We start from the raw sequence: 17,483 nt of genomic DNA, 5'->3' as shown, positions 1-17,483 counted from the left end.
TTGGTTCCTATAAATCTGAGCTCCAATATGCCATCAAATCTGAGGTTGTGGAAGCAATGGGAACACAATCAAATCCGGTATAAAACAGTTGTCTCAGAATAAGACAAACCTTTTATAATAAAACTAGGGGCCCAGTGCATGAAGATTCATGCACTGGGGGTGGGAGGGGTTGGAGTGGGGGGGGGGGGATCCCTTAGCCCGACCTGCACCCTCTCCAATCTGGGAGCCCTCAGGGGAGCCCTCTCCAATCTGGGAGTTTCTGTCTGTCTTTGCAATTATGTGAACGAATTGTCTGAGACCCCCAACCCAGTTTGGTTTGTTGCTCACAGAATAATAGAGGCTTTTTTTTTCTTTGCTCCATTGGTGGAGATTTCCTAGAAGTTTTAGGATATCTTCCCTTTAATTTTTCCTAGACACTCTGATTTTACTTACGTCTCTCACCTTTGCTTTCCCTCCATCCCCAACCACAACAGTAACTTGCTCCAGGCTCACTTTGCTCTAGTGTCTTGGGAGAACTACGATTCCCAGCATTCCTGGTGCTCCCCCATGCTCTGGGTTTTCCCCAACCAAGGGAGCCATGTCCCCCCAAGCCTCCAGCTCTCCCACTCTGCTCTGTGTATGCAAATTACCCACCATCTTTGTTGGGTTAATTTGCATACTCACTCTTCATTGGCTGGTGGGGTGTGGCTTGAGCGTAGTGGAGGGATAACTAATTTACATGTTTCTCTTTTATTATATAGGGCTAGAGGCCCGGTGCACAAAAATTTGTGCACTCGGAGGGGAGGGGGGTCCCTCAGCCCTGCCTGTGCCCTCTCGCAGTCTGGGACCCCTCGGGAGATAACGACCTGCTGGCTTAGGCCTGCTCCCAGGTGGCAGAGAGCAGGCCCAATCCCTAGGTGCAGCCCCTGGTCGAGCTCAGAGAAAGACTGATTGGGGAGTTGGGGCACCGCCCCCTGTCATGCACAGAGCAGGGAGGATTGGGAGGTTGCGATGCCACCCTCAGTCACGCTCAGGGTAGGGCCGATTGGGGGGTTGGGGCACCGCCCCCTGTCACACTCAAGGCAGGGTCAATGGGGAGGTTGCGGCGCCACCCCGTCACATACAGAGCAGGGCTGATCAGGGGGTTGGGGAGCTCCTCCCTGTCATGCACAGAGCAGGGCCGATCAGGGGGTTGGGGAGCTCCCCCCTGTCATGCACAGAGCAGGGCCGATCAGGGGGTTGTGGAGCTCCCCCCTGTCATGCACAGAGTAGGGCCGATAGGGGAGTTGGGGCACCGGCCCCTGTCACCCACAGAGCAGGGCGGGACAGGGGGCTGGGGCACCGCCCCCTGTCACCCACAGAGCAGGGCCGATCAGGGGGTTGGGGCACTCCCCCCTGTCACACTCAGGGCAGGGCCGATGGGGAGGTTGCGGCTCCACCCCGTCACACACAGAGCAGGACCCATGCGGGGGTTGGAGCTAAGCACCGTGTCACACACAGAGCAGGGCCGATCAGGGGGTTGGGGAGCTCCCCCTATCAGGCACAGAGCAGGGCCGATCAGGGGGTTTGGGCGCTGCCCCCTGTCCCGCTGCTCCAGGGGCCAGAAGGCCTCGCGGCTCCGCTGATCCCAGTGCTAGGAGGCCTCGCGGCTCTGCTTGACACTGGGGCAGTGAGGCCTCACTGCTCCGCTGATTCCAGTGCCAGGAGGCCTCGCGGCTCTGCTGATCCCGGTTTGGGAGGCCTCGCGGCTCCGCTGATCCTGGTGCTGGGAGGCATATTACCCTTTTACTATATAGGATAGAGGCCTGGTGCACGGGTGGGGGCCAGCTGGTTTGCCCTGAAGGGTGTCCTGGATCAGGGTGTGGGTCCCGCTTGGGTGCCTGGCCAGCCTGGATGAGGGGATGATGGCTGTTTGCAGCTGGTCACACACCCTTCAGGGTGGGGGTCCCCACTGGGTTGCCTGGTTAGTCTGGGTGAGGGGCTGAGGGCCGTTTTCAGGCTGGCAGTTAACTGAAGCTCCCAACCTCTCCTTTTTTTCTTTTTCTTTTTTATTCTGGGATTTATTTACCATCTATGGCTGTCACTGGAACTGAGAGTCGGCTTTAGCTCTGAGGCTCGGCTCCAGCTCTGAGACCTCGGCTGCTGAAAGCAGGTATCTGGGTTTGTTTGGGTTCTATAATTGAAACACTGTTGCAACTCCAGCTCAGTCAGCTGGCTGAAAGCATGGGGTTTGTTTAGCTTCTATAATTGCAACATTGTTTATCTTACAGTGCAAGCTCAGAGCCCAGCAGCGGCAGGTGGGGAACCTTGGCTTCCTCCTTCGAGCAAGTAAGCCTCCTGTTTGCTTCAGCTGCCTGGCAGCCGGCTGCCATCTTGATTGGCAGTTAATTTGCATATTGCCCTGATTAGCCAATGGGAAGTGTGTCGGAGGTATGGTTAATTACCATGTTTGTCTATTATTAGATAGGCTTATATAGGACTAGAAGCCCGGTGCACGAAATCATGCACAGATGGGGTCCCTCAGCCTAGCTGGCGATCAGGGCCATGGGAGGTTTGCCGGTGGAGGGAGGGGCTATGGGAGGTTGTCTGGCTGGTGGGGGAGGGGCTGCAAGAGGTTGGCTGGCTGGGGGGAGAGCTGGGGCTGCAGGAGGTTTGACAGCTCAATCAGGGTCATTGGGGCTGGCTGGCTGGCTGGGGGGAGGAACCAGGGGGGGTTGGCCAGTTGGCCCTATGGGGCTGATCAGGGCTGGCTGGCTGGAGGGAGGGACCGTGGGAGGTTACCTGGCTGCAGGAGGTTGGCTGTGGGAGCGCACTGACCACCAGGGGGCAGCTCCTGTGTTGAGCATCTGCCCCTTGATGGTCAGTGCGTGTCATAGTGACCAGTCGTTCGCTTGCTTAGGCTTTTATATATATAGATTAACATGTAATGTGTTTAGGTGCCTTTAATTCTGGTTTCAATCCATTTGGACTTATAGCTTGGAACATGAATAGAAAGATAATATGCTCTTTGTCTTTAAATAACTGATCTCTAAGGTTTTAACACAAATGACGTGTGCCATTTGGAGAAACATTTTAAATATTGAAAAGGTCAGAGTGTCCTGTCTATTATCACTGAACTGTTTGTTGTCCCCTCAGTACTCAGAAATCAGTGTCATAAAGTGCAATGTGATGTATACACAGCTCCTTCTCTGAAGAATACGAATTAAACTTTGTATTTTACCTTGTAAAGTGGGAAGATACAAATCAAAGGAAGCTATTTTTAGTAAGAATTCATTTTTCTTATGACTAATTTTCTGAAGCCCTAAAAACATAGAAGTATTCTTTGGTAATTGTCCGGGGTCAGCAAATTTGTTCTGTAGAGCCAGAGAGTAAATATGTTAGGCTTGACAGGTACACTGTCTATCGCAACTAGTCGACTCTGCTACTATAGTGCAAAAACAGCCATGGTCAATAAATGAGCACAGTTGTGTGTCAATAAAACTTTATTTATAAAAATAGGCATAGGTAATAGCTTGCCAGTTCCTACTCTAATTCTTCCCAGATGTTCCTTTAGACTGTGCAAGAATTCAGAAGCCATCCTTTCCACATTCTACTCTCCCAGCACTAACCTGAAAATGCCACAGGCCTTTTCCCTCTTTCTTGGGTATCTAATATGGGCCAGATACTATTGGCACGGGGGTGGGTGCATCAGCAAACAAAGCACACCATCTCTGTTCTCCTGGAACTTACATTCAGGTGTGACACTTATAGAATATCTATCTTGGGTTTGCATGTTCAGAGTACTTTCTCTCACTTTATTCTCATGCAAGTCAATGGTATTATAATTATTTTGATGAGAGGTCAGGTTAATTGCCTACAATCTCTAGCTAATAAGTGACAGAACCTGCCTGACCCCAAAGCCCACACACTTTCTCTCCCGCACTGGATTTACTGTTTTCTATATTAAATCCAGAATCCCACCTCCATATTCTGACCCCATCCTCCCAGTTCAACCTGTTTTAAGAAATCAACTTCTTTTCTTTGTATGTGCTCAGTTCTGGTTAGAGAAGCATCCCACCAAAACACAGCTAAGGCCAGTTTCTGGACTCCTCCCACCACCTGTTATATGTCCCCTGACTGAGAAGCCCACCTTCCCAAATTCCACCCAAAAGACGAGGCCCACCCTGGCTGGTGTGGCTCAGTTGGTTGACAGGGTCTTGTGCATCAAGAGCTTGCTGGTTTGATTCCCAGTCATGTATGGGAGGCAGCCAATCAATGTTCAGCTCTCACATCGATGTTTCTCTGTCCCTCTCCCTTCCTCTCTAAAAATCAATTAAAAAATATAAAAACCCGGAGGACAACCAGTTGGCCTTTTTTGGAGAGAGCTTCCATGTTGGAGAACCAGAAAGCGTCCATGTGCCATTGTCACTGGAAAGGGAGTCTGGCCCTGTTATGGGTCTCCCTCAGCCCGGCGACTAACATGTGGGTTCTTGACTTTGTGCAGAAAAAATTTCACAAGGCCAGGTGACTTTGAGGGAGCGTTTATTAAAGCTGTAGTCACATTCTATCCCCATGTAGATTGTGTCAGAATTGAGATGAGTCCTCAGACACTCTGGGGGTGTCCAAGAATCTGTGATGTGGGAAAACACACACACACACACACACACACAGAGGAATTGGGATCTGGGAGCCCTTTTCAGTTCCCAGGTGATATTCATTAAAAAAAACATTAGTGTGCCCAGCTGGCATGGCCTAGTGTTTGAGCTTCGATCTGTGAACCAGGAGGTCACAGTTCGATTCCCGGTTAGAGCACATGCCCCAGTTTCAGGCTCCATTCCCAGTTGGGGGAGGGGGGGGGAAGGGGGAGGTGTAGAAGGCAGCTGATCAATGATTCTCTCTCATCATTGATATTTCTCTTCCTCTCCCTTCCCCTCTGAAATTAATAAAAATATATTTTAAAAAATTAGTGTATATTCTTAGCTAAGTAATAAAACCCTAATATATTGCTAATTCAGAATCTCCGTGTTTCAGAGATACTGATACAAATAGCAAGTGATCACTGTGTTGCAGTTAAGATACAGTAAGTCTGACTCTGATCTGATTGAAAGATATACCCTGAAAACATTGAGGGTGTCGTTTGTTTTAAGCAAATCTATGATATCAGGCTGTCATCATTACCCTTGTCAAACACTGAAACAGTGAAATCCTGGATAATAGCTTAAATACTATTAGTTGTAAATTTACAAAGATTTATGACCTACTATAGGTTGATGCCTAATGTTCCAGCAATGTGTGCACTTGGGCAAATTAACCTAAGCTTCAGTTTCCTTATTATTAAATTGGGATTAAAAAGTAGCTACTGTGCTGGTAGGTTTGGCTCAGTGGATAGTGCATAAACCTGCGACTGTAGGGCCCCGGGTTTGATTCCAGTCATTGGCACATAACTGTGGTTGGGGCTTGTGTGGGAGGCAACCAATCGATGTGTCTCTCTCACATTGATGTTTCTCTCTGTCTCTCCCTTCCTCTCTCTCTAAAATCAAATAAAAGCAATATAAATCAATAGAACAAAATCAATAAAGGCATGTCCTCAGGTGAGAATAAAAATTAGTTACCTCATAGGATTATAGATAATATATATGTAAAGCACCTAGTACAGTATTTGGCAACATATAAAAATATCTATCTCCATAAATATTAGTTAAGATGAAACATTTCAACTGACATTTTATAATATAATGATAAAAATCTTCCAACAGCTATGTACTTAAAATGAAATGAATGTACAGTGATAGATGGTTATTAGACTTATTGTGATCACTTTATAAAGTATTTAAACATTGAGTCTCTATGTTGTGCACCTGAAACTAGTACAATACAATATGTCAATTATTATAAAAATAACTTTTTAAAAATATGTATTTTATTAGTTTTTTTACAGAGAGGAAGGGAGAGGGATAGAGAGTAAGAAACATCAATGAGAGAGAAACATCGATCAGCTGCCTTCTGCACACTCCCCAATGGGGATGTTCCCGCAACCAAGGTACATGCCCTTGACTGGAATCGAACCTGGGACCTTTCAGTCCGCAGGCTGACACTCTATCCACTGAGCCAAACCGGTTAGGGCTAAAAATAACTTTTTAAAAATAAATAAATGACAAGATGATTCTAAGTAAAGCCTAAGAATAAAAGTGAATGTCAAACACATGCCCATTTCCCCTCCACACAGCCAGTGAACTCAGGACAGACTCTCAGCGTTAAGTGCCAACTGCACCAGCAGCCACTTTGATTTTGATGATCGCATCGCATCCAAGCTCCTTCTAGCATTAAACCTCAACAAGCAGTGAAAATCCACAAACCAAAAATCTCAAGGTACAACTCACAAGAATACCAGTATTTGGCAAGCATTTTCTTTTATTAAGAAAAGACACTGAAACAGTCAAATTCAAAACTCAAAAAGTTCCAGTTTCTAAGTTGTAAAATCAACACATAATGAAAAAATTCAATGACATTAAAAATGTAAGATTAATTCTTTTCATTGAGTTCCTCTACTTGTGTTTGCAAATAGAGAGAGCGGCGTAACCGGTTCAGGGATTCATTAGCCTGTCAACAAGAAAAGAAAAAGTCCTTGATCAGAAAGGATAGGAAACACATCAGCATGACTGCTGGGGAGAAAATGTCTCCTTTCAGCGGTTCTCAACCTGTGGGTCGCGAACAATAAAAATACAAGCTACATATCAGATATTTACATTACGATTAATAACAGTAGCAAAATTACAGTTATGAAGTAGCAACAAAAATAATTTTATGGTTGGGGGTCACCACAACATGAGCAACTGTATTAAAGGGTCGTGGCATTAGGAAGGTTGAGAACCACTGCTTAGGTCAATAGATATACTAAATTACTAGTGACAAATGCCGACAATCTTTCAATTTATATGGATCCTTTCCTAAGAGGTGAGTTTAAGGTTTCTAACATGTTCTTACAGTTCTTGTTATACTAGTTCTTCCATTTATAATGGGTTTTCAAGTGTGATTCAGTGGTGAGAGTGCTGGCCCATGGACTGAAGGGTTCTGGGTTTGATTCCCAGTCAAGGGCAGGTACCTGGGTTACAGGTTCAATCTCTGACCCCTGATTGGGGCTCATGGAGGAGGCAACCAATCGATAGGTCTTTCTCACATCAATGTTTCTCTGTTTCTTCCCTCTCCCTCCTTCTTTTCCTCCCTCCCACCCTCCCATTCTCTCTAAAAATCAATGGAAAAAAATATCCTCCGGTGAGGATTAACAAAAAATTTAAAGAGAACAAAACCAAAAAAGAATCCACTCTGTAACCTGTCAGCTTCCCTTTTTCCCTTCAACTTTATTACCTTAAAAAATTAATACTTTACAGAGTGCTCCTTTAAGTCTTAAAATGCCCAGTTCTATATATAAACTAGTTGGAAGAACTTTCCTTAGTCTTCTTGGATTGAATCATTCAAATGGAAGAGTATCCACTAATTTTTTTAAAGCATCATTATATTTCTCCTAAGTAGTGATAATATGAAATAAAAAATAAGTCTCTTTAACTCTAATTTTTGGATTATTAATTTAATTTTAGTAATATCTGGTGTGTGTTTCTCAATTGAGGAATGGATAGTTGAGAAGGTACAGGTAACAAAAGATATGATGCTTACTGGCTATTAAATGAGTATACATTGAGCAATAGAAGATATTGTTATCAGAACTTTTTTCTTATAAAATTACTAAGAGAAATTTAAAATTTAGTTACATGTTGAGAAGTTGCCATCTGAACAAGCTAATGAGTCCACTGGGAGGCCTAAAAAATAGGCCTAAAAGCTACCTAAGAAATAGGCTCCGGAGACAATGTTTTGGTTCATACCCTGGTTTCCCAACTTTCTAACTGTGTATACCAGTAAGCACCTCTATTTGCTCATCTGACAGCTGGAAAACATTGAAGGAGGAATACCACACTGATTCTCTTAGTTTTAGGGAGAACATGCAAATGCCTTTAAGAGCTTAAAATTCTTTTATAGTGTCCACTTTCCTAGAATTCTTTCTTTTATGTTCTTAATAGGTGACAAATTGCAAATGAGCCTGATATTGGGTTGTTTTCTTTAAAAACACACACTCACCTAGAAAAAAGATTTCTACTGGAAACTATTATTTTACTATCTCAAAGTCATTTAAGACATTTTCACATACACATTTAAAGCTATCACCATGTCAAATACAGAACACAATAAAACTGTAGGATATGGAATAGTATCAGACAAGTCAAATATTTCACAGAACAAACCGCAATTTAACCGGTGACAATAAACCACCAATTATATTTTCTTGACACTAAGCTCTGGCTCCCATACAAGACCAGCTCTATAAGGTGCTGTGTTTGCAGTAAAGTACCTTAGCAAGATCTTCTTTTAACTTGTTATATTGCACCACATCAAAATGCTGTTGCTTTGATTTCTTATAAAAGAAGTGCAGAAAATGCCTACTCTTAACAGCGGAGTAAGTATAATCCTAAAAAAAGAGAACATGTTTTAAATGAACATAATGCCTCTGCAAGAAAGATACATGCCTTAGCAACACTAAAGCAAAGGCAGATGAGTAAAATATTTGCAGTAGCTACCAGAGCAAGCATAAGGCAACACAAGGAAAACATTTAGTCTCATTTGGAATCAGCTGCTACTTTCAAAAGCAAACCAGCTGGGAAGCGAATCACACATACTGGGAGAAAGAGAGAAATGGAGATTTCTGGCAAAATAATCACGAGATAAAGCTGAAGTTACTGGGTGTTAGGCACATTCTTTCGCTCCATTATGCCCTGCCGGGGGCTCTTGCCCCTCCCGGTGATTTTCCTATTATTCTCATTATAGGTTTCAGGATTAACGAAATTCAGTTTCCAGTGAACTGCCTACACCTGGCCCCCACCTGCACCTGGTCTGACCAGCTACTGTGACTGACCTTTACAAGAGACATAAATATCTCGCTCCCCCTACTCTGCCCCGCTGATGCCATTTGGTCTCAGCCCTTCTGCTCACAGATGTAACAATAAATTAATAATTCTTTACCCCTTTTGGCCTCGTGCATTCTTCCTTCGGCGACCCTAACACTGGGTGTTTTGCAATACAAATTCAATTTTATTTCTAGATGAGGGAACAAAGATCATACATTTAATATGTTATCTCAATGGAGGAATCTCTGGGTTGTAATATTTATTTTTCTACAGAAGTTACATATAGTTTCTCTGGGCTGAATATAAATCTCTATCCTCATGACAAAGAACAAGAAAATTTATCAGCTTATAACAACCCAGATAGCAATAACTCAGTAAATAAAAAGGCTTTATTGCTCATTACTTGACTTAGATAAGGAATTATTTGCAGATGTGCTAACTTACCATTTTCCTAACAAAGTACTCACCTGTCGAGTGACTAGAAAGTATGCAAAAAAGACCATGGAATTTGCAAATGTGATGAAGTATGTAACTGGTTCCATTATATCCCAGGAGTACACCCACCAAGTGAGCCAGGCCAAGGCCCCACCCTGAACAGACAGCAGCGCCAATCCAGCCCACAGGAGTCCACTGGTTTTAGCTGCTGAGCGAGCTTCAATTTTAGCTTTCATCTGAGAAAAATAAAAAGATGGCTAACTCAGTTTACAAGAAAAGGGACAAAAATAATGCATGTCTGTTACTTTAAAGAAGCCTGATTTATGAAAACTCAGAATTTATAAACCATATACATTAATCAGTTCACTAATAAATTACTTTTTGAATTATAAGAGTCATACCTGCTCATAAAAATTTTTTAAATAGAATAGATGAGTATACAATGAAAACTCAAAAGCCATCCTCTGAACCCTCCCTAAAATTGCATGCTGATTTCCTTCAACCCAGCAATTTCACTTCTGGAAATTCATCCTACAGGTGCTCCTGCACACGTGTGATTCATGACAGGTTCATTTTTAAGATGAGAAGACCTAAAATTATCCATCTATCCACAAGCTACTATGCAGTTGTAATGAAGAAGCCCTCTATGCAGCCCTATGGCGCTCTCTCCAGGATGTAGGCACAGGTCCAGCATATAGCAGGCTCAGCTGCAGACCACCACCATGAAGTGAACACTGCAATAAAGTGAGTCACGTGGATTTTTTGGTTTCCCAGTGCATATAAAAGTTATGTTTACACTATACTGCAGTCTACTAAGTGTGCAACAGTATTGCATCTAAAAAAGCAATGTACATACCTTAATTTAAAAACACTTTATTTCCAAAATTATTAACTATCACCTGAGCCTTTGGCAAATTGTTATCTTTTTGCTGGTAGAGGGTCTTACCTTCAATTTCCAAAAAAAAAAAAAAAAAAAAAAAGCAGTATCTGTGAAGCACAATAAAACCAAGAGAAATAAAGTGAAGTATGCTTGGATACTGTTAGTGAAAAAATGTAAGGATAGTGTGTAATAGCCCATGTCCTTTTCTGAAAAAGGGAAAAAATAACATATTTGCATTTGCACATAAAATCTGAGATGGTTCACAGGTGTGGGGATATGGTACTGGGAGGACAGTGGGAGAAAACTTCCCTTTGGCCAACTTTTTTAATCTTGATAAACATATCACCAATTTTTTAAAAAGAAAAATTAAAATGTAGGTATATAATCTAATAAATAATAGTAAAAAGTCCCCCTCTCTGCCATCCCTAAATATCCTAAGAGTTAATCACTATTAAGTTTATTTTATCTCCAGAAATTTTCTATTCATATACAAAGTTATACATACACCTACTCTTTTTCAAAATCACAAGTAGAATCACAGATTTAAGAAATGCAGTTTTTCCCTTCAATTACAACAGACTCCACCACCTCCTCCCCCGAAAAGTTACTTTTTTCTCCACCACTGATTAACCTCAGATGTTAGGAAGCCACCACTAACTTTCCACGTGCAGTTCGGTTAAGCAGAGCTGGGGCCCTGAGCCTATTCTCCGATAGAGAAGCTGGGGTAACAGTGCAGCTAGTGCATCCCAGCTCCCATCATACTCATTTACAGAGACACCACGGCCCTCCGTGGAGGAAGCAGGGCTGAGTTTAAGACGGCAGCTCTAGAGTCAGACCACCGGAGTCCAGGTTCTGGCTCTACGGACTAGCTATGTGCCTTTGCTGTCTCCGTTTCCCCATCTGAAGAATGAGAAAGATAACACTACCAAACTCGTGGCTCACTGTGAGGATTAAAGGAGAACATGAGTACATGCAAATCATTCAAACTAAGATTTTTCTTCGTAATATGACCTGCTGTTTCTTTAAAAATCTTCATACAGGAAGAGGAAGGGGACTACCCATTGCCAGAACCCAGGTGAATGGCTCACCTCAGTTTGTAGAAAAATGCTCCCGTGGACAGCACTCAATAAAAGCTGGGTATTATTTTTCAGACTCAACTGTGATGTTTCCTAACCTGTTCGAGGGGCTGCAGCTGTCCCTTCAGGTGGTCGATTTCCTCCAGTAAATGGTGCTCTCTCTTTTTCTGAAACTCTTCTAAATGCAAGGCTGTAAACAGTCTGTGAACCAAGGATTTCATATTTTCCAGCTCAGTGGCGTGCTCACTACTCGGTCTTTCTGAGAAAAGACACAAGGGAAACATAAGGCAGTCACCACATTTTTTCCCTCCAGAGTCTGCAAGTCCAGGGACCCACATCTGATTCCCTGCGGCCGGCCCCCGCGGCTGGCCCATCAGCCCTCCTTACTCCTGGGAAGCGTTTGGATGGGCCCTTCTTCCCATCTCAGGTGATCGCGCTCGTCCCTCTCACACAAAGACAATTTGGAACGATAAATTACCAGACAGTAGGCTTAAAATCACTATGTTTCTGTTTGGCTTTTTTCTTTGTTATAAGACTTGCTGTTTCTTTAAAAATCTTCATACAGGAAGAGTAAGGGGAACATCCATGAGCTGGACCCAGGTGAATACCTCACCTTCGTTTGTAACACATTCGTTCATGGGCTCGCTTTTATTCCTGAGTTCCACCCAAGACCCCTCCCCCCACCCTCCAACCAACTATCCAAAAATTATTTTAGGGTCCACAGGGGAGGGAAGCCGGTGTACAAACATGTAAAGAGATGTGTAATATACATTTGAAAAGCAATTCAAGTGTAAGCTCTTTACAGCAAGAGGTTCAGACTGACAAGTCGCCATGACCAAGTCTTTAACACAGCGTTGATTCTTTTGATTATGGATTTCTCTCATCCTTTCACCTCTACGGATCTAGGAATTCACATGAAACTGGGCTGTCATGATACCTTTCCGAGGACTGTAACTGTTCCTCGGCGAGGGAGAGAACCTGAGGGAGGGGACAAGGTGAGAGGAAGGACCTCCCCGCCAAGCAGCAGCCAACAACTGCAGAGGCTTAGGCTCCTGGAGTCACTACTAGCCCAGCGATTTTTCAGGTTTTGCCAAGAGGCCTGCAGTTATTTCTCTTCCACCTCCACCCATTTCTTCCAGACTTATTGTGGTCTTTAATCCCTTCCACATTATAAGTTAACGCTGCCTCAAAGAGGTGAAAACCAGAAGGTCCCTTCTAGGCTTTTGAGATTTGCAGAACAGTCAGGGCCCTTTTGTTTTGATGAAAAATATACTGATATTTAAAAGGTCTCCATACAGAAGAAAGGTATAGATGGGCCATGATTGTGTCCAAAGCTGTGGCGTGTATCAAAGACAAAAAAAAAAAAAAAAAAGCCAGACACTAGTTAAAAACGGTAAAGACAGACTTTATTCAGTAACCACTGCACAGGGAAGAGGATCTCGCGGGAACTGAACTCAACTTCTATTTGCCCAGAGGTGACTGGGCATTTTTTAAAAAATATATTTTATTGATTTTTTTTACAGAGAGGAAGAGAGAGGGCTAGGGAGTCAGAAACATCGATGAGAGAGAAGCATCGATCAGCTGCCTCCTGCACACTCCCCACTGGGGATGTGCCCGCAACCAAGGTACATGCCCTTGACTGGAATCGAACCCGGGACCCCTCAGTCCGTAGGCCGACGCTCTATCCACTGAGCCACACCGGTCAGGGTGGTGACTGAGCATTTTAAGGGAGAGATGGGAGCATCAGGGGCTTAAGCAGAGTCATGGAAGTGGAAATTTACAAAAAGTGAGAATGGGAGGTGGTTAATGAGGCCATTTGGATTTGTTAACTGGCGCTTGCCAGAGCAAGGGGCCCACCAGGCTGGGAGAGCGAGAGTTATTTCCTTGAATGTCTGCTTTGCAAAGAATAGCCTCTCTGGTTCCTAAGGAGACAGCTCCGGTGATAGGAGTAGAGAAAGGGTTTATAACTGCAAGCTTCTTACAGTTATTGCTCTGAGAGGGCGCTCAGACCTATCTGACTATCAACAGGCTTTCACTGGAACAAACAGTAAATTCTCCTGAAAGTGTTGAGCTTTCTCAGGCAAACATTTCATCATCCCTGGGATATGGCCTTGAGCTGTTAGAAACTATGCTGGTGTTTATTCAAGTCTTTTAGTGTGTGTGTGGGGGGGGGGGGGGGGGGAGGGTTAGGGGGGATGTGGGGGGCAAAATCTATTGTTCTGAGAGTGTCCAGTTTTTACAGGCCAAGGTGAGGCCTAACTAAGGAGAGGGCTCTGACCAGCTGGACTAAAGTTTGGTCAAGGAGACAAATTAAAGAAAATCAGTAAGAGAAAGAAAAAATCTTGAAAAAAGGCAGAGGAAAAAAACACCTTACCAATAATTCCCTCTCATTTTTGGCGTTTTTTAGGAGATACCAGAGACAAACATTTAAATTTATAATGCAACATATGAATTCTGCAATGCCCACATTTCTGAAAGAGTGTAGGCAAAAGTGCTTGCCATTGAACTCAGATAAACATTTTGTGTCACTTGACATAGACTGTCTCCTTGACCTATAGAAGAGCAAAGATAAAGTTATATCTACAAAGGGAAAGGGGGGCAGTAGAAGAGTATACGGAGAAATAAAAAATAAATAATAAACAAAAATATTTAATAAAAATGAAAAAAGTTATGATACATCTGACTTCTATGAAACTATACAAGAAGGGAGTAGAGTGAAATATTCAAAGTGTTTACAGAAAATAACCACCAACCTAGAATTCTGTATCCTTCAAAAGTGAAAGAAAGCCAAAACTGGTTTGGCTCAGTGGATAGAGCCTCGGCCTGCGGACTAAAAGGTCCCGGGTTCGATTCCGGTCAAGGGCATGTGCCTGGGTTGCGGGCACTTCCCCAGTGGGGGATGTGCAGGAGGCAGCTGACCGATGTTTCTCTCTCATCAGTGTTTCTAACTCTCTATCTCTCTCCCTTCCTCTCTGTAAAAAATCAATAAAATATATTTTTTTAAAAAAAGTGAAAGAAAAATGAAGACTCTCAAACAAAAATAGGGGAAATTTGTTGCTAGTACATCTACTTTGCAAGAAATGTTAAAAGATCTTCAGGGAAGAAAAATGATACATGTCAGAAACTTAAATCTACATAAAGAAAGGAATTCTACATTAAAGAAAGTATAAGGGGAGATACAATCAAAACTTAGTTTTCTTTTTTCCTTATTCTTAATTGACTAGTGGCCTGGTGCACGGATTTGTGCACATTGAAAGGAAATTAATTAGAAGAAATATTTTGATATCGCTATTCACCCTTTCTCTATAATAGAAGTGTCGGAGGTGAAAGAAAATTAGTAAAATGTATATGAAAGTAATATGTAAATTGATTAAGTAAACAATAACAATGATATAACAAAGACATGATATAAAAACAATAAAAACATGATATAAAAACATTGATAAAAACAATGACTGATAAATTGATTAAACTTATTCTAATATTTCCCTGTATACCACCTTAAGAGTAAAAACACTTTCAGAGTGCTTGACTAATTTCCCTTGTGATGAAGTATTTACAACTTTAACTTTAACATCACACACTCTCTGAACTTGAGAGAAAGCAACATATAACTGACCACGTCCAAAAACAGGTTCAGGTAGTACTATTCCTATTCTGTCTAGAGTTTGTCCTTGTGATTTATTAACAGTTATCGCAAATGATGGCATCATGGGAAACTGTCGTTGAATTAATTTAAATGGGAGGCCAGTGTCAGGTGGGGACAAATCAATTCTTGAAATCAGAACAACCTCTCCTTCCGCAGATCCTATTAATACTTCAGCTTCAATTATGTTAGGTCACAATCTTGTGATAATAAATCTAGTACCATTACAAAGACCCCATTTACTATTAAGATTTCTCAGTAGCATGATAATTGCACCTAGTTTCAATTTTTTTAAAAAGATATATTTTATTGATTTTTTACAGAGAGGAAGGGAGAGGGATAGAGAGAAACATCAATGAGAGAGAAACATCGATCAGCTGCCTCCTGCACACCTCCTACTGGGGATGTGCCTGCAACTAAGGTACATGCCCTTGACTGGAATCAAACCTGGGACCTTTCAGTCTGCAGGCCGATGCTCTATCCACTGAGCCAAACCGGTTAGGGCCCTACTTTCAATTTTAATTTATGATGTGGCATTCCCGAAGGAGTAATACTATTAAGAAATTCAATGGGAAAATTTTCCTTTTCAACATCATCCGTTGAATTGATGGAATCATCACTCAAATGTCAACAAAAACAACCAAATTCACAATAGACAATGACAGATCGAAACACACTGCTGGCTGGTGCCAGCAAGAGCTTTATATGTATCATGCATGTGCGAGTCAACTTTTATTTTTAAATTGCCAGTGGGTATCATATGTACTGGCCGGTCAGTCGGACTGTTGGACAAATGTACAGTTGGTCACTTAGCCTTTTATATATATAGATATAACAGAACAGTTTGTTCAAAATAATGATAGCAAAAATATATTCAATAGTGATAGCTTATATATACATGAAATGAATGACAATGAGTGGGAGAGAAGAATTAGAAATATGAGGTTATGCCCTAGCTGGTTTAGCTCAGTGGACAGATCATTGGCCTGTGGACTATAGGGTCCCAGGTTCGATTCTGGTCAAGTGCACATGCCTGGGTTATGGGCTCAATCCCCAGTTGGGGGTGTGCAGGAGGCAGCCGATCAATGATTGCCTCTTATCATTGATGTTTCTATCTCTCTCTCCCTTTCCCTTCCTCTATGAAATCAATAAAAACATGGGTTTAAAAAATAAAATAAAATGTGTTAACAAATATACCAAAGCCAATTCAAATACTTATAAAAAAAAAAAGAAATATGTGGTTATTATAAGGTATTTGCAATGCCTGTGAAAGTAGACTTGGATTATTTTTAAATATATATTGCAAAATCTAGAGCAACCACTAGGAAAAATTTAAAAAGCATTACTGATATACTAAGACAATAGAATAATATAAATGTTCAATAAAAACCACAAAAAGCAGAGAACCCATGAAAGACAAAATTAGAAACAAAGAACAATGGCAACAAATAGAAAGCATTAACAAAAATCCTCAACAATATATAAGCAGATTAAATCCAACAATGTATAAAAAGAATTATGCACCTTGACCAAGTGGGATTTATCGCAGATATGAAAGGCTGACTCAGCATTTGAAAATCAAATCATGCAATCCATCACATCAACAGGCTAAAGAAGAAAAATCACATGATCATATCAACAGAAAAGCATTTGACAAAATCAGCAAATCAGGAAGAGAGGGGAACTTCCTAAACTTGATAAAACATATGACATAGTATTTAATGGTGGAAAACTCGAAGATTCCCTACTAAAACAAGGAAAAGAGCAAGATGTCTCCTCTCACCATTCTTTTCAAAATCATACCACAAGCCTTAGCTAATAAAATAAAAAAAAGGAACAAAAAAGACAAACGTATTAAGAAAGAAATAGGCCGGTGACTACTGGTAAGGCAGAGGTTGATAGCAACTGAGGCTTCTGGTCAAGATGATGGAGTAGGTAAAATCTGTGCTCACCTCCTCCCATGACCACATCAATATTAAAGCTAAATTATAAAGCAATCACCCTTGAAATCCACCTGATGACCAGCTAAATAGAACTATAAGGATTTAAAGAAGAAGCCATGTTGAGACTGGTAACAGAGGTGGAGATGCAAAATGGGCTGGTCCCAGACCCACATGTAGCGGTTAAGAACAGGGCAGGGTATCTTGGTTGCAGAGGTCCCCCAGAGGAATGAGGGGTTCCCAGTCCCACACCAGGCTCCCCAGCCCTTAGCACCAGTGCCAGAAAGAAGAGTCCCCACAACATCTGGCTGTGAAAACGAGCAGGGATTCTGTCCAGGTGAGACTGAGGGTTGCTGTCAACCCAGGTGTCCTCTTAAAGGAGGGGTGGAGAACATCCAACCCGAGGGCCTTAAATCATTTGGTCTGCTGAAACCGGTTTGGCTCAGTGGATAGAGCGTTGGCCTGCGGACTGAAAGGTCCCAGGTTCGATTCCGGTCAGGGGCATGTACCTGGGTTGCAGGCACATCCCCAGTGGGGAATGTGCAAGAAGCGGCTGATCGATGTTTCTCTCTCATCGATGTTTCTGACTTTCTA

General features: G+C 42.4%; 1 protein-coding gene across 3 annotated transcripts in view; it reads right to left on the bottom strand.

Moving 5' to 3' along the window:
* Positions 1-6,351: 6,351 nt before the first annotated feature.
* The window catches only part of MCUB (mitochondrial calcium uniporter dominant negative subunit beta), a 75,155-nt gene continuing 64,023 nt past the window's right edge, over positions 6,352-17,483 (bottom strand). For 2 of the 3 annotated variants that reach the window (XM_081091399.1, XM_081091400.1), the window contains exons 5-8: positions 11,402-11,562; positions 9,380-9,583; positions 8,360-8,476; positions 6,352-6,558 (exon numbers count right to left, since the gene is read on the bottom strand). In XM_081091399.1, coding sequence (XP_080947525.1) covers positions 6,481-6,558; positions 8,360-8,476; positions 9,380-9,583; positions 11,402-11,562 — 560 coding nt within the window. In that variant the 3' untranslated portion in view covers positions 6,352-6,480. The remainder of the gene's footprint in view (positions 6,559-8,359; positions 8,477-9,379; positions 9,584-11,401; positions 11,563-17,483) is intronic. The other variant, XM_081091401.1, reaches the window with a different exon arrangement.

The sequence above is a fragment of the Myotis nattereri genome, assembly GCF_964212035.1.
Source record: "Myotis nattereri genome assembly, chromosome: 1".
NCBI classification, from domain to species: domain Eukaryota; kingdom Metazoa; phylum Chordata; class Mammalia; order Chiroptera; family Vespertilionidae; genus Myotis; species Myotis nattereri.
This window is presented reverse-complemented; position numbering and strand designations above follow the sequence as displayed.